Below are 24,083 nucleotides of genomic sequence, written 5' to 3' on the forward strand. Positions count from 1 at the left end.
CCAGGAAGAGGCACCTCCGCCAGCCGCGCGTGGAGAAGAGACAAGAGATGAGCAGGATAGAAATAATCCCGTTCAAGGGAGATATCCGTATATAGAGCTGTACCCAAGGCCCAATCTCGGATATGCCGCAATAGACACGCCCAATTGTAGAACCTAAGATTCGGCACCCCGAAGCCCCCCTGGCCCCACGAGCCCACCAGCAAGCGCCACCTCAGCTTAGGCTTCCGACCCCCCCAACAGAACCGCGAAAGCAAAGAGTAAAAGGCCCGAATGTCCCGTTGTAGCAGACACAGAGGAAGCGTCTGCAAAACGTACAACCACCTAGGGAAGAGTACCATCCGAAAGAGATGCACCCTCCCCATCAGTGAGAGCGGCAAATCACGCCAATTAGCCAGAAGGGATCCCATAGAAGTCAAGAGCCGCTTAACATTCAATCTATATAGTTCCCGCACATCCATTGATAGTTGAATACCCAAATAGCGGAAAGAGGAATCCGCCCATTTCAATGGAAAAGTCCCATCCCAGGACTCCCGGAGGCCCTCCGAGGAGGCCAACGCCTCAGACTTAGTCAGGTTCAGAGCGAATCCCGAGAAATCCCCGAATTCCCGAACGCTCTCCAAGAGAGTAGCCAAGGAGCGATGCGGATCAGATAAAAATACCAACAAATCATCCGCGAATGCTGCAATCTTAAAATGTGTGGCCCCCAAGTAAAGACCCCGGATGTCCACATTAGACTGCAGCTCCCGAATCAGGGGATCCAAGTATAGAGCAAAAAGCAAGGGCGAAAGAGGGCAGCCCTGACGGGTCCCCCTCCTAATTGGGAAGGGGGCCGAGAGGCCCCCATTCACCGAGATCTGCGCCGTTGGATCACTGTATAACGCCTGGAGAGCATTGAAAAAGAAAGGGCCAAATCCGTACGCACGAACAACAGCAAAGAGGAATCCCCACCCCACCCGGTCAAACGCCTTTTCAGCATCAAAACTAATAAGCAGGGCGGGGATGCCCTCCACGCCAGCCTTCTCCAAAGCCAACAAAATGCGACGAATGTTTTTGGACACCGGACGATCCTGCACAAAACCCACCTGCTGATCCGACACCAGAGAAGGCAGTACCCGGGCCAGACGATTGGCCAACACCTTAGCCATCAATTTCGTTTCAAAATTCAACAGGGAAATAGGTCGATAGGATTCCGGTAAAACCGGATCCCGGTCCGGCTTGGGAAAAACAATAATCTGCGCAAGATTCAGATAACGGGGGAGAAAACCTTTAGCCACACTTAAGTTAAATATGTCCGATAAAATCGGGGCAATCTCCGAAACAAGCAGCTTATAAAACTCCCCTCGGAAACCATCGGGCCCCGGTGCCTTGCCCAACGGGCTGACGCGAATCACACCCTCCACCTCCTCAGCAGTAATAGGACAGTCCAGCATTTCCGAGTCACTGATCGACAATCGGGGCAAATCCAGACTATCCAGATAGACCCTACCATCAAGGAGGTCCGGGACGGGCGGCTCATACAAAGCGGAAAAAAAATCTCGCAGAATACGGCTAACATCTTCAGGTTTATGATGAATACCTCCCCGTGAATCTCTCAAAGCCGCTACCCCCGGCGCCCCACGATGGGAGCGGGCCAGCCGAGCCAAGAGCCGGCTACTTTTGTTGGCAAACCGGAATAACTGGAATTTAAAGTGGTCCCGAGAACGCTTCGCTCCCCTATGCAAGAGTTCATTCAATTCCTGCTGAGCCTCCAGAAGCTGCGCCCGGAGCCCCAGCGAACCACTACTCGCATATCGTCTCCGCAAAAACAAAACCCGCCGCTCCAACGCCAACACTGCCCTGTGACGTAGTTTAGTGTCATGGGCCGCAAATGCCAAGATCTCCCCACGCAGTACCGCCTTCGCCGTTTCCCAATAAAGAATGGGGTCCTCTCTATGTTCCTGATTGGTATATTGAAAGTCGCCCCATTTTTTCAACAGAAAATCATGAAAACGAGCATTCCGATACAGATGACATGGGAATACCCACCGGGCTCCACCTCCCCTGGCTGGCCCCCACTGCCAGTCCAAACTCACCCAAGCGTGATCGGAAATCTCAATGGGGCCAAGCACTGCGTCCAGAACCACCGGGAGTAACTCCCTGGACAAAAGAACTAGATCTATCCTCGAAAGTGTACCATGGGCCCTAGAGAGATGGGAATAATCCCGGTCCACCGGGTGCAGAACCCGCCAAACATCCAACAGATCCAGTGAAGTGGCCAAAAGCTGAGCCCCCGTACAAGACTTGTGGGCCTCCCTCCCCACCGAGGTAGAGCGGTCTAGCCGAGGATCCGGAACCTCGTTAAAATCCCCCCCAAGCAACAAAGGAATTTCCCCAAATTGTAACAAAAGAGTGCGCAATTTCCGAAAAAATTTGGCAGAGGGATTATTAGGAGCATAGAGATTGCATAACAACAGGGGTTTATTGTTAAGAGTAACCGAGGCGATCAAATAACGGCCCTCAGGATCCTTGAGGACCTTATGAATCTGCAGCGAGAGGCCCTTACGAAAGAGAATAACAACACCTCCCTTACCCCCCAGAGCCGGCGCCTCCAGATGTTCCCCCACCCACCATGTACAAAGCTTAGCGTGTTCCCCCGAGGTTAACCGGGTTTCTTGTAAGAAAGCCAATGAAGCTCGCCTCCGATTTAGCTGCTGTAAAATTTTAAATCGTTTGATCGGAGAATTGATACCCCCCACATTCCAAGAAATCAATTTATGATCCAGGAAAAACAAGGTAGAGCGAAAACAGCCAGTACAATAGAACCCTTTGAGTCAGACCAGAGGAGTGTCCCAGCCACCACCCCCCCAGCCATATTAACCACCAAGATACCCTCCATACCCTCACCTGCCTGAACCTAGGAAAACCCCAACCCCCCAAACGACCACCCCTCTTCCTTCCCCAAAAAACCCACCCACCCCAACCCCCCCAGACCCCCCCTACCCACCAAGCACTACGCAACCAAACGGTTGCCACTTCCCAAAAGCAGGACACTCCCACCACAGGATCAGCAAAACATCCAGACACCCACCCCCCCCCCCCCTCGCCATACATCACTCGGGCCCTGCACACGCACCTTCCAGCACACCAAAACCAATGGAACCCCCAATCATCACACCCCCAACACTACTCACACACACCCCACCATCCCCCCCCAAGAGATATCAATCAGTCCCCCGCTACATTAGGTTCACACCCCCCCTTAAGCCAAAGCAGAAGCAAGTCAAACAGGAGACCAAGAGAAATCAGAGAGGACGGTCCACTGAATTGTCCTGACAAGCTCCAAATCCAAAGTCCGCCACTCACAGGGGAATCCACACCATACATCAGCGAGGTCTCCAAAGTCTATGGGGAGTCAGCAGGAAGATGCTCATCTACAAATCTTTGAGCGGCCTCAGGGGTGTCAAAATGGTGCGCCGCACCGGAGATCATCACCCGCAAACGTGCCGGGTACTGCAAGGAAAATGGCACATGACGACGAACCAGTGTAGTGCAGAGAGGAGAGAACTTGCGACGAGCCTGGGAAACCTCCGCCGAATAGTCTTGAAAACAAGAATGGAGACATTATTATATAGCAGCTTCTTCCCCTGCCGTAAAGCTCGGAGCACCTCCATCTTGTGTCTGTAATTCAAAATCCTGCAGATCACCACCCGTGGACGTTCTGCGCCGTCCCTTCGCCGTCCCAGACGATGAGCTCGCTCAATATGCAGGGGACCCAATTTCTCCGGGAAGGCCAGGGACTCCGTCAGTAAATGCTCTAGGACGTCCCCCAGATCACTCTCCGCGATATTTTCCGGGAGGCCGACGAACCGCAAGTTATTCCGGCGGGACCGGTTTTCCAGATCCTCCACCTTGGCCCTCTAGCTCTGCCAATGAAGAAGCCTGCACCCCCTGCTCCTGAGGTCAGTCTGAGGACCGAGTCCTCTGTATTGCTGACCCTCTGCTGGGTATCACGAACCTCGGAGGTGAGGGCAGCAAAACGCTGGTCCATCGAATCCAGTTTGTCTAGTATCTTCTGCAGCTTAGCGCCGAGCGTGCCCTCCAGTGCAGCCTGCACCTCTGCCGACACCTCCGAAATCCACACGGAGCTCTAGGGGATTCCGGCGAGGTAGAAGCGTGGGCGCCGCCCATTTTAGCCTCCAGCGTCTTCCCCCTATCGCGGTTCTTCGCCGGCGTTTTTGCGGCCATCCCTCCGCCTCGCTCAGGAGAAAATTGGCTCGAGGACGCGATCGCTGCAACCCCAGTGCGTAGGGGAGCGGTGTCCGGGAGAAAATGCGCCTGTTTAATGATTAATGTCTGTGGCGGGAGCATCGGAGCTGCAAAGCACCCGACCCTACATCCCCACGCTTCCGCCGGAACTCTGCTGGAGGCAATTTTAAGGGTAACTGATACCCATCTGCCCTGAGAGTCATGGGAAGAGTCAATTATAGAATATTGAAGGCGTTTAGACAGAAGAATAGCGACCCCCCCTTGGTGGACACAGCTGGAGAAAAAAAAAAACAATGAGATACCCAATCTCTCTTTAGTTTGGTAGATTCAGTGACATTCAAATTGGTTTCTTGCAAAAAACCACCTGTGCGGAATGGTGTTTACAGAACAACAGCATTTTTTTCCTCTTAATAGGATGGTTCAAACCTCTAATATTTAAAGATAAAACTTTACATACAGCCATCATGGAAAAACAGTATCTGGATCAGGAGCAAGAACAGTACAGCACCATTGTGGAAAATCCCATGCCATTTAAATTGCACATATAGATTCTGCTGCCTTAGGCTGAACTCAAAAAGAAAAACCCCATACATACACACAATCGCACACCCTCCCCAACCTCCCAACAGTTACAACAACTCCCGGCCACCCACAAGACAAGAGCCTTGTAACCACCCCGCCCATAAGGCGACCCAAGGGCTTGTGGAGGGGAGGAGACACAGCAACAACATGGAGGCTCAGAGTCCTCTCTTCCCCCCCCCAGCAATCCCAATGTAATAGAATGGTTCAAACATTAAATAGAATTAGTGGAAATACAGCACCCAAAACCACCATAGTGGATCAAAAACATCAGACAAATATGCAGCAGCCCTGCGCACACATCAGCACATTATATCATGACTCCAGCAAATATGAGCAAATAAAATGTAGATGATCAAGTGTCCATATGGATAAGATCTTCTTGCTCTTTCAGAAATTTATCTACTTCATTAGGATCAGTGTAAGTTTTAGTTCTGTTGTGATATGTGGACCTTAAAGCGTGCAGGAGCCAAGAGACTGAAGCGGGCCTCAATGGCACGCAGGCGAGGGCGCAGGGCCAGAAATTTGTGGTGCTTCTCAGCCGTTCCTTAGTGTAATCCGCAGAAATGTAAATCGACTGTCCTTGCCATTCTACTTTTTTCAGAGATCGCATTTTCTCCAGGATCATAGCAACATGTGGAAAACGCAATAATTTCAGCACCATAGGGCGTGCACGCTGGGAACCTGCCGATGCCTTGGTCGGTACTCTATGGGCGCGCTCCACCTCTAATGCCCGATCGAACTTGAGGGAAAGCACCTTAGGAAGCCAGTCCTCGAAAAATTTTGCAGGCATCCGACCCTTCCGTCCCTTCATGTAAGCCATTGATGCGAAGGTTCTGTCTCCTGCCGCAATTACCGAGGTCCTCCAGCAGACTCTCTAGCACTATGCAGGGCTCGGCGGTCCATTTTCTGATTAGTGGCAAGCTCATCAACAACCTGATGCTTGCGTTCCAGTGCGAGCAGGCGAGCATCCATTGCCGAAAACTTTTCAGTTAAGTTTATAATTTCATGTTTGATATCTTTAATATCATCTTTGCTCTCGGACATCATGTTCGAGATTAATTTGTAGTTGCTCAGAAATTGTAATGTCGGGATCGACACGTGGTCGGGCGCGTCCCCTTTGGTTGGCGTCGGCGGGTCTTGTTTCGGCCTTTTCGCGCCCGAATGTGTCCGGCCGCAAAAGCAGCCTCTATTTTACCTTGTTTAGGTTGAGGCATCTTCGCGTATGGAAAGAGCGATGCAGTAGCAGGTTAGAAAGGATGATATGCGCTGTATATTGGGATCACTATCAGGAGCTCCGGACCTAAGCCTCCATCTTGTTCGGGCTCTCTAGCGCCCCACCCCCCCCCCCCAATTCCTACTTTTATTAGCTATGTGAAGGGACGAGGCTCTGGAGCCGGCAAATCAAGCTGTTCACCCGCTCACGGCATCACGTGATCTCTCTGCCATAATTTTTTTTGTACAGTTAAGTATCATGTGCTGCGGATCGTATCAGGTAGCTGTGTGTGAATTCCATTTCAGTCATCGTTAAACTGGCTTAAGAGCTGACACTACCCAATTTTGGCTAACACCCTGGTCACATGTTCAGACAGAATTTTCAGTGTTGTAGAGGACACATTGTTTTGATATTTTCAGTGCTGGGAGAGCCTTGACAACTCATATATATCTAAACCAGGGTTGAGGGAGGGTCAGAATGTAATAGTAATCATGTCTGTTTGACACATCATGAGATGGAGTGATGTGAAAAAGTTTGTCCCATTCATTACCCTATTCTATATATGTCCACACTGAACAATTTCTCTTTTTTAAAAAAATAAAATGTATTATTAGATATAGTGAACATGAATAAACATAACACAGGGACCCTTTTTACTAAATGGATCAGAAACGAGAATAGGCATCTACTACCGACCCTCAGGGCAGTCCGAATAAATTGATAGAGAAATGATGGATGAGATTAAATGCAACTGCAAGGGAGGCAACACAATTATCATGGGCAACTTCAACTATCTGAGGATAGAATGGAACCTCCGGCGGTGCTAAAGTTTCAAGTTTTCAGTTTATTAAAATTTTGATTTGAACGCAATATCAAAACATTCAATGTGTTTAACAATAATAACTTTGGGGTGGACAGATAACAATCATTTAAACAATAAAAACATACACTCTTATCTATGGTGATACATAAGGAATAGAGGGATAAATTACATTTATTAAAATAAAATAACCAAAAAGAAAGACATTTGGGAAGGCACAACTTCTCGAGGGATATTAAAGTTTTTACAGAACCTTGGTCTGAAAGTAACTGGTTTGTTATTGTTTTTTGTTTGTTTGTTTGTTTGTTTTTTTCCATATGAAAGACCAAGTTCCCTGGAAACTGTAGGCGATTGCTTCCTGGAACAACTTGTCAAGGAAAACACAAGAGGAAACACAATTCTGGACTTAGTTCTAAATGGGCTGCGAGGACCAGCACAGGATGTAGAAGTAGAAGGGACGCTGGGAGCAGTGATCACAATATGATACACTTCATCCTGGAAAATAGGGGCAAAACATCAGTCTAGAACAACGGCCACGACCCTAAACTTCTGAATAGCAAACTACGAAGGGATGAGATGCATGGTGGAGAAGAAAATTAAGAAGAGGATAAACACTATAAGAACGCTAGAGCAAGCTTGGTCTCTTTTTAAGGATACGGTTACCAAGGCGCAAAATCTATATAAACCACGTATCAATAAGGGATCAAAGAAGAAAAAGAATAAAGAACTGGCGTGGCTCACTGTAGAGGTTAAGGAAGCGATCAAAGACCAAAAAACCTTGTTTAAGAATGGAAAAGATCAAAAACGGATGAAAACTGGAATAAGCACAAACATCATCAACGCAGGTGCTATAAGGCGGTAAAAGTGGCAAAAAGAGACTACGAGGAAAAAATAGCCAAGGAGGTGAAAAACTTCAAGCCATTCTTTCGATATAGTAAAGGGAAACCACCGTTGGATGACCAAGGAATAAAGGAGAGCTAAAGGAGGACAAAGAAGTCGCCGATAGACTGAACACATTTTTTGCATCTGTATTTACCAAAGAGAATATACACAGCATACCGGAACCCATCAGGCTATATGCTGGAAGCAAAAACGGTAAACTGACAGGGTTGACAGTCAATCTAGAAGAGGTATGCAGGCAGATTTATAGGCTTAAGAGCGATATAAATCCCGGGACTGGGTGGCATCCATCGAGGGTCATCAAGGAACTGAAAGGAACCATAGCTGAACTGCTTCAACTAATAGCCAATCTGTCGATCAAAACAGGAAAGATTCCAGAGGACTGGAAGTGGCGAATGTTATGCCGATTTTCAAAAAGGTTCGAGGGGAGATCCGGGAAACTACAGACCTGTGAGTCTGACCTTGGTACCGGGAAAGATGGCAGAGGCGCTAATAAAGGACCACATCATTGATCTCCTTGACGGATATGGGCTGATGAGGACCAGTCAGCACGGTTTTAGCAAAGGCAGATCTTGTTTGACAAACTTGCTGCACTTCCTCGAGGGAGTAAACAGGCAGAATAGACAAGGGCAACATGGTCAACATTGTATATCTGGATTTTCAGAAGGCGTTCAACAAGATTCCGCATGAGCGACTACTTTGGAAAATTGCGAGCCATGGAATAGGAGAAATACTCACGTGGATTAAAAACTGGCTGGAGCATAGGAAACAGAGAGTGGGGATAAATGGGCAATACTCAGACTGGAAGAACGTCACCAGCGACAGATTAGAGAAACTGGGTCTCTTGTCCCTCGAACAGAGGAGATTGAGAGGGGACAGGATCAAAACATTCAAGGTTCTGTCTCCATTCTTCCTCACTGCTTAAAGGGTAGTCAGCTGACTTACTCTCTTGGGCACTGCCCTGGTCATCCCTTCTGCACCAGGGTTTGTATGTTTTACTATATTTCCCTGTGATAAACCTCGGGGATGCAGTAGGTTTGTCACAATCTACCTTCTCATAGTGAGTCCTGAGTCCAAAAGCACACTGAAATACTTCACTTTGCGCCTCACCAGTACTCTCCCCCAGCAACTCAACTGTCTCCAGAACATTAGCACCCAGGGTTCTCGTAACATAACACCTGTGTCTTCTGAATGCTTAGCTTCAACCTTTTACAGTCCATCCAATGTTTAATCGCTACCACTACCAACTGTAAGCATCAAAATCCCCTTCAATGAGGAAAAATAATTGGATGTCATCAGCGTACAGTCGGTAGGATGCGTCCAAGTCCGAAAGCAGTTTACATAGTGGAACAAGATACAAATTGAATAAGGCTGTAGAAAGAGTTGATCCCTGTGGCACTCCTATTTTGACCTCATTATGACTCAACAGTTTTTTCTCTCATGAACACCTCCTGCTGTCTCCCCCTCAAAAAAGACTCAAACCAGGCTACAACCAATCCATGAATCCCACATCTCCTCAGTCTGCTTAACAATATTGCATGATCCACTGTATTAAATGCTGCTGTAATATCCAGAAACCACCATCAAGAATTGTTTTCCTTCATCTAAACCCACTCTCATTCATCAAGCATAGATACCCAACAAAGTCTCTGAACTATTTTTTTTTTCTGAATGCATATTGATGATCATCCAAGATATGGATGATCCTGCAGAAACTGATGAAGTTGGGAATAAACCACTTTTTCCATTATTTTTGCCACTACATGTAATGCTGCTATTGGACAAAAATTATGCAGTTCTCGGGACCCTACTTTTTTGTCCTTCATCAAAGGTTTAATTGTTGAAATTTTCAATGATTCTGGAATTTCACCACTCTCCAAAATTACATTGATAATCCTAGTGAGCATCAGAACCACCTTCACTGCTAATTTCCTCAAAGCCCCAACAGAGCAAGTATCTCCAGAGGATTGCATGGGTGTTCAGGAACTTAAAGCAACCCGCACGTCATCCTCCTCCACCCTTTGAAAAAGCATTCCACTCCTCCCCTTCATCAACCCCGCCAATCAAAAGTCTCTCCTCCCCTTCCACCACTGGTGATGTATTAGCAATGAGCACAATTTTCATTACAAAAAAGTTGTTAAATTCCTCCACTGAAAACGTACAGGGGGCCAGCCCCTTTACTTTATCCCCACTTAAATCCCTCACAACTTGAAAGAGCTCACGAGGCTTATTCAGAGCTCTGTTAGTACAGCTGTAATTGAAGTGTCTAGAAAACATAACATAAAAGCTCACTTGTATACCACAAATACCGTTAAGTTCTATGCGGTTCAAAGAGATTAGCAATAAAATGAATTAACAATTTTTTTAAGCTCCAGCAAGATGAACGACCAATATCTAACTTCCAAAATATTCAGTAAAGAGATGCTTCTTTAGAGCATGCCAAAACTGTTGATACAAATTTGAAAATGTAAATATGTGAGTCAGACCCCTAATCCATGAAGCTGCCTGAAAGGACAGTAGACGCTCCTGGAATTTCTTATATTTGCATCCCTTTGCAGAAGTAAATAAGAATAATGAATGAGATTTCCTAGAATGTTTGGAGTTTGTAATAATGAAAGATTCTATAGGATACTCTGAGAGTAGACCTGTTAATGCTCTAAAGCAAATACAGCCAAATTTAAATTTAATCTGTGCTTCAACTGGAAACCAATGCAGTTGACAATAGATCATACTTCTTCAAATCAAAAATTAATCTAACTGCTGCGTTCTGTATTATGCGTAATCTTTGAAGATTTTTTTGAGCTCTAGTAAGATGAACAATGTAACAACAATCAAGCTGACTAAGGACCAATGATTGAACTAATAATCAAAATGAATTAATATCAAAATATGCTCTAATAATTCTTAATTTCCATAAAGTATAGAAACCATTTTGAACCATTTGGCACTGGTAATGCTTCAAATGGACAAATATTTTCTTCCTGGTGTATTTGCATTATCTGGAATCCGTCACCTGTCCATTGCCATCCATACTGGATTACTGTCTCCATCTCTCTAGCTCTGATCTAAAAACCAATTTGGTTCATTTATAATCTTGGTGATATCAGTACGTTTCACTCTCCTTGGACAAACTGTCTGTTCTCAGGAAGTCTCCCTTTGAGCTGCTTATATCTTGCTCTCTTAAATTTCTCACTTGTAAAGTTGTTTTCATCATTGCCCTCACCTATGTACACCATGTGATGTGAACTTCAATTTCTTGTATCCTACCTACAAAAGATTTCTACCATGACACAGTAGTGCTTCTAACTTATCTAAAATTCCTACCTAAAGGTATATCAGACTTCCACCTCAAACAATCCATCGTTCTGCCTGTTTTATTTCCAAAATCGTATATGAATCCTGGAGAGGCAAGGTCTTTATATCTTGGACTGCAAACATGCTCTGACATACACACTGGTCTAGACTAAACCTCATGGAGGATCATCCCAGCTTTTTGTGGGTTTTGTCCCTAATAGACTGAGTTCTGTACTCAAGCTTGGTTGATGCTCCAGGGCCATATAACAGCCCACAATATCTGAGCTATGGCTACTTTGGTGGCTCATTTCTCTCTGCTTCCATTGAGAGCATCTGCAAAGTATCTATTTTCCAATCCATATCTTCTCTCTATTGTTTGGAACAAAAGTTCAGAAGAGACAGTTGGTTTGGACAATTAGTTCTGCAAAATCTGTTTACTTCCTGAGCACCAACTTCCTTCCACCCCTCTTGTGTTTAGCCAGACTCATGTTTATGTATTCATTATCCTTCTTAGAGTCATGATCCTGGAATTGGCTGGCCCAGAACTTCCTTGCCAATGCCAGAATTGACGTCAGAGGAAGGCTTGTGGGCCAGCTGTTGTGCAGTCGCTGCATGCGCCTCGACAGGCCCTGTTGCTGCATTGGCGGTGGGGAAGCAGGGAGAAATTGGCAGTGGTGGCTTGGGGCAGACAGGGAGAGAAAAAAATGAACGGGGAACTTGGAGCTGGAAGCAATTTGAGGAGTTCAGTATGATAAAAAAGATGTCAAGGATTGGAGCCAAGAGAGAGTTTATCAAATTGATGTAGTTGTCAAGAAAGTCAAGGCAGGGAGAGAGAAAGAAAGAAAAAGTTGGGGGAGGGAGTGGAGTATGTCGGGTCAAGCAGGGAGAGAGGAAGAAAAAGTTGGATTTGTGGAGGGACAGAGAGAGATGTTTGGGAAATGGAATGAGGTCTGGAGGAGAAGAAGCATGCAGGAGGCAGAAAGAAAGAAAGAAATAAATATTGGATTTACAGTCAGAAGAAAAAATTGCAACCAAAGACTCATGAAATCACCAGACAGCAAAAGTAGGAAAAATGATTTTATTTTCAATTTAGTGATCCAAATTTGTCCGTTTTGAGAATTTATATCTGCTGTCTATATTTTGCACTATGACACCTTTTACTAAAACGCAATAACGGTTTTTAGCGTAGGAAGTTTTGATGAATGCCCCGCGTAACTCCTGACACTCGTAGAGTTCTATGAACGGCAGGAGCAGCATGAGGCATTCAACACAGCTGCCTGCGCTAAAAAACAAAACAGGAACTTGCAATCGGAAACAGGAAGTAGATGTCCTGTTTTGAGGAAAAAATTAAATGGTCGCATTAGGTAATCTGTAACCTTTATACTTGGCTACATGCCAGTGAACCCAGCAGTGGTGGAGAGTTGATGATTCTGTACAATAGTGTTGGAATATAATCCTACAACCCACCTGGTTTTCACAGACCCTCCCAAACAACTTTCATTGTTAGCTTCAGAATCAAAGTATTCAGAGAAAAGAAACAGTTGAGGAAAAAAAAAAAACCAAAACATTTCTGTATCAGTTTCTTTTTAAAGTGGTCTCAGCCAGTCCCTTAGCATACCACCATCTTTTACAATAAACACTTAACTTCGTTCAGCAGACTTCCATTGCTTCTGGCTGACTGTTGTTTGTATTGGTTTCCATGTCCTATCCCATTGCTGGTGCTAGCTTGCCTCCTAGCTTTGGGTCTCCTTCTCTGAGGTACTGCTGTCTATCTCCATTTCCTCAGCAATCTCTGACGTGCCCCTCTCAGCTGTGTGCAGTTTTGCACTTCCTGCCTCTGTTTCTGCTTCTGCCTCTGCCTCACTAACCAAGCTCCCCACCTGTTTAAGGTGTGTGTGCCCTGCCTCAAACTTTCAGGCTGAGGGAACGTCCTGTGCTCTTTGGCTCCCTCTCTGGTCATGAAATGTAGAGCTCATATTTGCAGTGGGCTTTTCCTTCTCTGAGCTTTGTAATTCCCCTCCCCCCCAACCTAATGCTGGGAGGATTACTTCATTTGGAATGATAGAAGACTGGTTAGGAAGAGATGTGCTTTCCAACTTCATCTTGAGCTGTCTCAGCTTAAGGGAATGGGTGAGCAGTAGTGCTTGGCACAGTCAATGGGTGACAGAGTGCATTGATCATCCTCAACAATGAGCAATGATTGTTAGAGCTCACAGGGATTGTATATTGATTGAGCCCTGTCTAAAGTCTTTATTGGCATGAGAGTTTATGGTATTAAGCATCAGGTAGAGGGAGATAAGTATCAATAAGATACTCGGTTGGTGCATGGTTTTATTCATGCTGATGTACCAGCTGTTGCTTTATTCTTGAGCTGACATTATTTGTAAGACCACTCATTCTTTTCCATGCTTACAATTTCTTGAATCTTCCATCAAATCAATATCAGTTACCGTATATACTTGAATATAAACTGAGATTTTGGGGCCAAAAAAAGGCCAAGAATAGGGATCTCAATCTATATTTTAGTCAACCAGTAGCTGGCACTTCTATACACATAAGAATAGCCTTATTGGGTCAGATCAATGGTAGCCCGTTCTCACGGTGGCCAATCCAGGTCACAAGTACCTGGCCAAAACCCAAGGAGTAGCAAAATTTGATGCTACCGATCCAGGGCAAGCAGTAGCTTCCCCCATTCCTTTCTCAATAACAGACTATGGACTTTACCTCTAGGAAATTGTCCAAACCTTTCTTAAAACCATCTACGCTTTCTGCTCTTACCACAATCTCTGGTAATGCATTGCAGAGCTTAACTATTTTCTGAGTGAAAAAATATTTCCTCCTTTACAATGAGTGCTACTTTTCTGCACTCCCACCACCACCTGATTACTGGCATTGCTCTCCTGCATGCCCTTCCACCTGATGACTGAAGCTGTTCTCCTGCACACCCCCTCCCAATGACTGGAGCTGCTGTTGTGCACACACACACCCCTATGACCAGAGCTGCTGTCCTACATGCCCCCAATGACCAATGCTGCTGTCATCACTCCCCTCCATGACCAACGATGCTGTCCTTCATGGCCTCCTATTAACAATGGCACTCTCTTGCACGGCTCCCCTCCCAGTTGACCCAGCATTACCCTGCACTGTACCCCACTGCCACAACCTTTTCCTTACCGCTACATTCTCCTTACCAGGCTAGACAGCTAATACCATAACGATGAATAAAGCTGTTACCACCAGTGTATGCTGATCTTTTGTGGGGCCTTGAGCATCTGTGCATGCTCAAGACCTTCCAGCTCCCACCTTTTGCGTATCGGAACCTAAATGTTTTGTGTTTTTGCGCTAATAAAAATATTTAAAGTTAAAAAATTGTGTTAATGGCAAGGATGTCTAGTCTTTAAAGACTTTCTCACCAGGATCACCCAAATTTCTAATCTCTGTTTATGTTTGAGTCAACCTTTTTGTGGGAAAAAAGGTCACCTCAGCTTATATTCAAATCAGCTTATATTTGAGTATATATGGTAACTAATAATACTTATGTGACTCAGGAGGATATGACTTCACTTGTTGACCCTCTGCAATTTGTCAGTAACATTCTTTGTAGAGAATTTCAACAGGAAGATTAATGAGAGGTTGGAACATATACTTATTGGATGTGATGCCTCAACCTTGCTGAAGTCACTGTTAATGCAGAAGTTCTTTTTGATGATCTTTACAGTCTATGCCATCCCTGAAGAAAATTCATTAACACCAAGACCTCAAAGGGCTTCAAAGTCAATATCTGCCACCCTCAAATCTATCTGCAGTGCATTGGTATAAGTGATTCTCCAGGGTCTGAAGGACATCAATGATTCTCCAGGGTCAATGATTCTCCAGGGTAATTCTCCAGGATCTGAAGGACATCAATGTTCAGTTGCCCTCAATCAAGTCTCCACTCAGTTGTTGAGGTCTAGCTGGACTCAGATTCAGATTCAGACCCAGAATGCCACTTCATAGTTATTTCCTAGGTCTGAATCAGAACACCCCTGGCATTCACATGCAGTTTTTTTTTTAGAATATATACAGTTGACTGTACTTAATTGACAGATTAGCTGTTAAAATCTATTATTGGCAATGATTGGAGTTAATTGGCACTTATTCTGTAAACTTAGCAGTCAAATACTTTAGCATGTAACTGCAAATAGGTGTGGATATGGAAAGGAGATGAGTGGTCTGTGCACTTACACACTAAGGTTAGATAATAAGAAAAGCTAGGTGTATGACTGTAATATTTAGGCATGGACATTGCCATTTGCATGGGGTAAGTTTTCGTGCCTAAATGTTGGAATATAAATGCCAACTTAAAGATAGTATTCTATAATGGCAATTATGTTTCTAATTGCCATTGTAGAATTCACACTTACATGCAGGTGACCTTTAGAGAATTACACTCTCCTACTTTCTTACTGTCATATCCCACTCCTCTCTGTACTAGTCCTATTGTATAATGTTTGACTATACTGTTCATTTAATATAGTTTTATTTTTCCAGGTGTAGAAGCCTTGGTTGGTTGGCTCTTGGATCACCCTGATATACAGGTTATGGATCTATCAGATGCAGAGACTATATCTGATGAGTACTCTGATGAGGAGTTAATAGAAGATGTAGAAGAAGCAGAAGCTGCTTATTCTGTGGTTAGTATTAAAAACAGAAGCTTCAGAAGTAATAGGCTTGATTCATCCTGTATAAAAATTTAACTTAACACATTTTTGTTAAATGTTTCTAGCTTGGCAAAAAAACCCCAAACAAACCAACAACAACCTATAAATATTCACATACTGTGTTTGAAAAGGTTGAGAAGGACCTGATATCTTAGATAAGTTGAGCAAGGTCACTTGAGGTAGGGCTTTAGGTAATAATAATTTATTTTCTTATATACCGTCCCACCAGTAGATCTAGGCAGTTCACAAAAGAAAAAAAAATCTCGTACTCACTATACCCAGTATTCTCCCCAGGGCCTTTCAGCCGGGCGCTACGCCCAGCTAATTTAGATGACCGCCCGGCTGTCACCTATCGCAAATCCTGCTGCTGCCGCTGCCGCTCAACATTAAAAAACAAACAAAACAAAAAAAACACCTCTCACCGGCTTGAAGACGCAAACTCAGTGATTTGTATTTATTTCACAGGCAGCTGCCTTAGCCCGTAGAACTCATGCTTCGGGGCTTCCCTTCGAAACCGGAAGTTACGTCCGGGGGGGGGGGGGGGGAGAGAAGGGAAGCCTGTGAAATAAATACAAATCACTGCCGATAAGCACGGGACGGCACATCAGAAGCTGATCTGAAAGGCAGTCCTCAGGTTGCCTCCAGGGTTACTGAGCTATTTTGCTGTTTTTTTAACCAGGCTCTGTCCTCTGATAGGGTATGTTTCCCTGTCTCCAGAAAGCAGAATAATCCTGCTGCCAAGTGTAAAGAACACCTCCCACAAAGCTGCTGATAATGCCTCTGCTCAGATCATGTGGCTGCAGTGAGTCTGGGACATCTCTGGGAGGAAAAAAAAGGTGTCAAGTTCCCTTCAGTTCCGTCAAGCAGGGTGATCAAGACCATGTGGGGGGTTTCTGCCTTGGGAAAGTTTAGTTTTTGGTTTGTAATGTCATTTTTTTCTTGAGAGAGAGCAGAATCCGAGTTGTGCCTCTGCCACTTGAATTTCCTGGCGAAGGAAGGGGGTCAGTTGCTCTGATCTTTCCTAATTCACAGCAAAAGCCCATCGAGCCCCAAAAGAGGCAGGACAGCAAGTCATTATTAATCAGTTGTATGCATCTATGGGTAGCAAAGAGAGTTTTCTCATTGTGTTCCAGTGCCAGGGCCGCCATCAGAAATTTCTGGGCCCCTTACTGAGCAATCCTATTGGGCCCCCCACACACTCCTTCCCCCCCCGACCCCCCCCGAACTAATAACAAACTAACAAACATCTGCATAATAAATAACTAATAAATAATAGTGCTAGTAGCTATAATTCACTTTTGAATGTAAAATCTCAGTTAAGGATTTCTTTTGACCTTTGTAGGCCAGAAGTAGATCACAATTGCACAATATTTTTTGTAACAAGTATTAAATATGTTTTTATAAATACTGTAAGCTTAATAAATATATCAGAAAAAAACTACACATCTGAGCGCATATCTGAACATACACATCTGTATGATCCCATCCTCCTCAGCTTGCCTATAGCTGCATCATGCATGTTAAAAATGTACGATATGTTGATATGTGCACCTTCCTTCCTTCCCATCCATCCTCCTCAGCCTGTCCTTACACATCCACAGCTGCATGTTAATGATGATGTATATGTTATGATGATAAATAAGTGCATATGAGCACATCATTAACATGCAGCTATGGATGAATATAAAAAAGAAACAATATTTTGTACAATTGCCAATTTATAAATCAGCGTCTTCTCCCCACTCTCTCTTCCCCATTTCTCTTCAGCGTCCTCAGCCCACTCTCTCTCCACTTTCCTTCAGCGCACGCACATAAAAACAAGCAAGTAATTTATATCATTTTCATTCTATTCATTCATAGAAATTAAAGTCTAAATAATGCCAGTCACATAACAAAACATGATTTTACAAAAATAATTCCCTGCACAGTCAAGTCTGCAAGGATTACTAGATGTCTTTCAGCAGCTCCCCTCCCTCCCCCTTACCTTTGTGGCCAAGTCAAAATGATCTACCAACAATAAAATTTTAAAAACACAAAGCACGCTGTACGCAGAGAAAATGTTAATTATCATTTATATTCTGCGGGTTTTAAAAGAGGTCAAGGCAGATGACTTTATGCAATGTTACCTCAGTAACAACTGTACAAAAATAGACAAATTTTCCCCCTCCCTTTTTACTAAAGCGCGATGGCGGTTTTTAGCGCAGGGAGCTGAGCTGAATGCCCCACGCTGCTCTCAACGCTCATAGGCTCCCTGCGCTAAAAAATGCTATTGCGGTTTAGTAAAAGGGGGCCATAGTGCAAAATATAGACAGCATATATAAATTCTCAAAGCAGACACATTTTGATTACTAAATTGAAAATAAAATCATTTTTCCTACCTTTGGTAATTTCATCAGTCTCTGGTTGCACTTTATTCTTCTGACTGTGCATCCAATATTTCTTCCCTTCTTTCAGCCTCCTGTATGCTTCCTCTCCTCCAGACCTCATTCCCTCCCCAAACTTTTTATTTGTTTCACCCTGCCCCTTCTTTATTTTTCTCTCTCTCCATATCCCCTTTCTTTCTGTATGTCTGTTTTTCTCTCTCTCTCACCCTGCCTCCTTCTTTCTTTCTCTCTCCACACCCTCTTTCGTTCTGTATGTCTGTCTTTATCCCTCTCTCCATGCCCCATTTTTCTTTGTTTCACCCTGTCCCCTTTCTTTCTTTCTGGCTTCCTGTCCCCCCCTTTCTTTCTTTCTCCCTGCCCTCCCCTATGCCACCACCGTTGGGAAAATGCTGCCACCGCCACTGGGGAATAGGCTGCCACTGCTGCCATCGGGAACAGGCCGGCGCCGAGTTCGCCCTGCTTCTCTTCCCCGCGGGGCCGACCAACTCTCGCCACCCGACGTCAATTCTAACGTCGGAGAGGACGTTCTAGGCCAGCCAGAATTCTGGCCCAGAATGTCCTCTCTGACGTTAGAATTGACGTGAGTGGCGAGAGTTGGTCGGCCCCACAGGGAAAAGCAGGGAGAACTCGTCGCCGGCCTGTTCCCGATGGCGGTGGCACTCAAGTGGCTAAAGAGCTGCAGTTTGCTGGCCTAGGGAGAACACTGGAGGGTGGCCAGCTGTGCAACCCCTTGGGACGTAAACCCGGGGTGGGGCGGGGCGGACCCCCCACCCTCTCCCACCTTGGTATTCCACTATCTGTACCTCACTCCCTCCCTATGACCAAAAATTCTCCTTTCTTCTATTCCCCGTGTACACAACCATCTCTTTCCCTCCCTTCCTCTCTCCCAAGTCCATGCCTTCTGTGTCCAGAAACCCATTCCCTCCCCCACCTCAGCATCTCTTTCCCTCCCTTCCTCTCTCCCAAGTTCATGCCTTCTGTGTCCAAAAACCCATTCCCTCCCCCACCTCAGCATCTCTTTCCCTCCCTTCCTCTCAAGTTCATGCCTTGTGTCCAAAACGCACTCCCTCCCCCCTTTTGTGTTCCGCGTTTGCCTCCCAGCCCATCTTTGCAACTTTCTCAGCAAAACTGAGCTCGAGCCGAGAGGCTTGTCTCCTGTGTCCTGCCTGCTCTGCCGCGCACAAATAGCCGATCAGAAGTATTCTCCGACGTCAGCGCTGACGTCGGAGGGCATGCTTTGCTTAAGCCCTCCCTACGACGTCAGCGTTGACATCGGGGAATACTTCCAATCGGCTATATGTGAGCGACAGGGCAGGTAGGAACAGAAGATGAGCTTCGCGGCTCGAGATGAATTGAACTCAGCGGGTTCCCCTTCCAGCTCTCTCCTGTGCACCTGGGGCGTACCACCCCCCCCCCTAGACTGTGGCCTAGGACCCTGGGGGAGCCCGGGCCCCCTCTCAGCTCCGGGCCCCTGAATGCAGGACTGGTAGTACTGCCCTGATGGTGGCACTGTCCAGTGCTGTTTGCTATTTGAACTGCAGTGCTTAAGGTGTGCAGCTCAGAAGAGAGTTGTTTTTTTTGTGGGTTTAGAAAAAAAATCATATCCCTTACAATACAGGGAAAAAATCTTGGCAAATCATCAGATGAGAGCTACTACTTGAAGCTCCTACAATGGTATGATTTTGAAGTGCAGGGATTTTCATGCTGTGCATTGTGCACAGATGTTGGTATGAGTTAATGATTGCGCAAACTGGCTATGTGCACGGCTACTGTTTCCAAGTCCTGCAAGAAGGTAGAGTTGTAGTTCCATGACAGAAATCGAGTTTTCTCTGGGCTCTTTTCAAAACTTCAGGCCAATGAAAAGTTTGTGGGTGCTTTCTCTTTGAGAACTGGTACACCACATCCATCATGAAACTAAGAGCACTGAGCACTTTCTCTTTGAAAAAGTCATCCAAGAAAATAAGTATTCCCATAGATTTGAACCTTCCTTTTCTGGAAACAGCATCTGGGTAAACAGCTTAAAAAATTGCTCTGTGACTAGGTAAAATAAGGATTGCCCGGATCCTACAGACCTTGCACAGCTCTGTGGCATGGGGTCTGCAGGGCATTTTAACACCCACAGACCCTTGAGGTAAGCAAATTTTTAAGGATGTGAGGTAGAGATCCGCGAGGTTCATGGGGCCTGAAAGATTCTCGTTTTACCCAGTCCTCTAGGTTTGTGTGTTGTCACTCTGCATGTCATGCACAAAATACATATTTTTTGTGGTGTTTTGGGGGAAATTATAATTTTATTGGGTCTCTTTTTGGTATCAAACAAAGTTGTTCCTTAAGGATCTTTTTCCTGTACATGTTCTTGCCCTAGATGGAAACACCAGGGATGGACTGTCATAGGAAAGGAAGGGCAGAGAGGGTGGACAGTGGATGCAAGGGTCAGAGAGAGGGTGGAGAGTAGAAGGAAGGGGTAGAGAGCGAGAGGGCAGAGGCTGGGTAGAAGGGGCAAAGAGAGATGACAGATGTTGCATGGAAGGGAGTGAGGCCAAATGTTGAATAGAAAGAAGAGAGTGAAGAGAGATGATTAAAGTAGAAACGACAAAAGGTAGAAAAAAATTTGTTGCTCTACGTAGAATCAAGTAGTATTGTAACTATTGATTAAAGTTTATAAATAGGAAATGGAAATGAGGCAGTTTTTTGAGACTAAACCCCTTTCCTCAGGTCAGGACAGGATACCATCACAGCTTTATACTGTACTGTCTTGAAGAAAGATTTGGTCTCTGAAAGCTAATTGAAAAATGGATTAGTCCAATAAAATGGTATTTTCTTATTTCTCATTATTTGTTTTATTTCTATTTGTTAATTTGTAAAGTGGTGATTGTTATATATCAGTTTTTTTTCAAATTTACATCTACTGTCTTTATATTTTGCACAGTAATAGGGGACATGTGTCATTGTTTCTGTGGTGTTGCATTGTATGCAGTCTGGTTTCTTGATTCAGTTTAACTTTTGTCTACATATTTCTATTTTTAGTTTGTGATTATTCCATATTGGGCGAGGGTGTATCTGTGTGTATGAAAAGGACATAGTTTTCAGTTGGCATTGACTGCAGGATCAATTGTCTGTGCGGGATCTGGCTTTAGTTTTACAATGCATGTGTTGGTGTTCTAGTGCTCACTGCAGTGTTTAAGATGCTACCTTTTCCTAGGTGCACCCTTGTTGTGTGACTCATGGATTATTACTAAAAATATCTTTTTTATATAGAGAAGGGTTTACATAGAATTTTTCTTTTTTCAACCATCTTTATTTTCTCTTCTTTATTAATTTCCAGGTACTTTAGTTAGATTGTGAGCCTTCGGGACAGTAAGGGAATTTTTTAAGTACCTTCTTACTTCTCATTTATAATCTTAATGTATATTTTCTTCAAACCGCTTAGAACCTAAAGGATATAGCGGTATATAAGAAATAAATTACATTACATTACATTACATAAAAAAAAATGATCAGCACTGGCTGTCATATATACTAGGTACGCCACAGGATTTAATGACCCTATTCTTACTTTACTGTTACACACCCACTATAAAGAATTAAATTAAAGTTGTATTAACAAGCAGCTTTCAAATGACATTATAAGCAAATAAAATTAAAATATTTTTGATACATTGCTAATTATTACCTGCATCTTTATCTAAACTGTTTTGCCCTAGCTCTCACTTTGATCTTAATCTGCTACTTTATCATTTTGCTGTAGTGCAATCACACAGGTCTCCTTCAAGGCTCAGTAACACCTCTCCATAAATTATGTGGAAGAGGTCTGGAAGTGGGGATCACATCTATTTTATATCCTCAGTGAGACCTCAAGAAGGAACCTAGTGATCAAAACATTATTAGAGGTGCTGTAGAGCTGTTTCTTGTATGACTGGATGAGCTATATTTATCTTTTTTTTCTTAGTTGTTTAAATTCATGCAGAAATAAATGGCTAGATTGAACCTAATGACTTCATTAACGCGTTTCCCTTTTTTAAACCTCTATACCATTTGAAAGAGGGCGCATATCTAATTATTCACTTCTAGAATTGGATACTTCTTAAATTTAGTAAAAATATTCTGGCACAAGTGTCAAACCTTAAAAAAGGAAGTCATATTGAGCATTGGAAAATAATAATAATTAACTAATAAAAATAGTACACATTTAGGGCTCATTTTACAAAGGTATGCTAGCGTTTTTAGCGCACGCACCGGATTAGCGTGCGCTACCTGAAAAACTACCACCTGCTCAAGAGGAGGAAGTAGCGGCTAGCACACGGGGCATTTTAGCGCACGCTATTCCGCGCGTTAAGGCCCTAACACACCTTTGTAAAAGGAGCCCTTAATTTTCCCCACTACCAAATTTACCCACCCCGCCCGGCTACTTTTTCATGCCACCCGGCTAGAAAACATTTCTGGGGAGAACACTGCTATACCTAATACAGCAGTTAATACAACATAATTAAAATACAGTTTCAAAAACACACCACAGCATATACTGTATTATCCCAGGACAAGCAGGCAGCATATTCTTACATGTGGGTGATGTCATCCACGGAGCCCCGGTACTTTAAAAGTGCATTGCCACTTTAAGAAATTTAGAAAGTTTGCGACAGCTCACACCACGCATGTGCGAATGCCTTCCCGCTGAGCATTAAAGTTGTGTTCTTAATGGTCTTCGTTATTGTAATAAACTTGCCTTCCTGCTCTCACACTTTTCTTAATATTTTTTTCTTAATATCTTTTCTTACTCGTAAAATTTGACAAAAAACAAGTTTACATTTTTTTTCTTTTTCAGTCATCCATGGGGGTTTTCCCACTGGGGCCTTTAGTCATGCCTCAGCCATTGAATTCAATTTGGCTGAGGCAGTGTTCCTGTTGATGTCATGCCTACTGACGGCTTTCAAATGTGTATTCGGTGTTCTTGCACTATTTCTTAGACACACCCTCATAGCTGGTACCTGCAGTGTTTGGGTCCAGAACACTAAATTCAATATTGCACGCATTATTCTATGCTTCAGAAGCGTACCATAAACAATCACATTCTTCAGCAAGAGAAACTCTTTGGTGTCAGCATGGAAAGGGATGCGCCAGTGACACCATCTACATCGAAGTCTCTGATGTCAGTCAGCGACACCACCAGAGGCACCAGAATCAACTCTGGCGTCGCAAAACATCGCTCCCTCGGATAAGCCAGCTAAGAAGACACCACCCTCTCAGACATGAAGGCATCGAGTGAATTTGTGCTGACCAAGACTAAATCCCTGAATCGACCAGTTCCACCATCGAGGGTTGCTTCATCATCGGAGTCATCCTCTCTGGAATGTGTTGCAGCACCTGTGGTACCGGTGACGAAGCTACATGTACCGGTGCTTACTTTAAGGCAGAAGGTCAATGCTCTGTTTCAAGAGGAGCTCGGGAACCAGTTTCAGTTACTTCTTCCAACACTGACTCCTCCATTATCGGCCCAGCCTGAGCCTAACATTGCCAGGACCTCCAGTGCCATCTATGCTTCATTGGTGTGCCCCAAGGATCTTCAACACCGTTCCAGTCCTACTAGCCCTGCATTGAAGCATCAGTCTTCTAGACACCGGTCCCCATCATCTCAACATTATTCATCATCTTCTAGACACTCTGGCAGGAGTTCGGTAAAGTCTGGGAAGGCTTAAGCACGCTGAGATTTTAACTCCAGACCGGTGCCTCTCAAAACATTGTTCTCCCTCTGTTCTCTTGGACTATGATTTACAGAATGACTCCAATCCAGATCATTCGCCTTCCACTACTGAGGCAGATGATTCTCCTGCATCAAAGTCTCAGAGGCATTCTCCAGTTAGAGCTTCTTCTCCCACTGAGCAACTTTCCTTTACTCGATTTATTCGACAGCTGGGAAAGGGCCTCCCTGTTAAATTGGAGGCCGATTCCAA

The 24,083-nt window shown here is 44.5% G+C and overlaps 1 protein-coding gene across 1 annotated transcript in view; it reads left to right on the forward strand.

Moving 5' to 3' along the window:
• Positions 1-24,083, forward strand: part of HERC2 (HECT and RLD domain containing E3 ubiquitin protein ligase 2) — a 3,346,202-nt gene that overhangs the window by 1,512,811 nt on the left and 1,809,308 nt on the right. The window contains 1 exon segment of the mRNA XM_033948978.1: positions 15,585-15,727. Coding sequence (XP_033804869.1) covers positions 15,585-15,727 — 143 coding nt within the window.

The sequence above is a fragment of the Geotrypetes seraphini genome, chromosome 6, assembly GCF_902459505.1.
Source record: "Geotrypetes seraphini chromosome 6, aGeoSer1.1, whole genome shotgun sequence".
NCBI classification, from domain to species: Eukaryota; Metazoa; Chordata; class Amphibia; order Gymnophiona; family Dermophiidae; genus Geotrypetes; species Geotrypetes seraphini.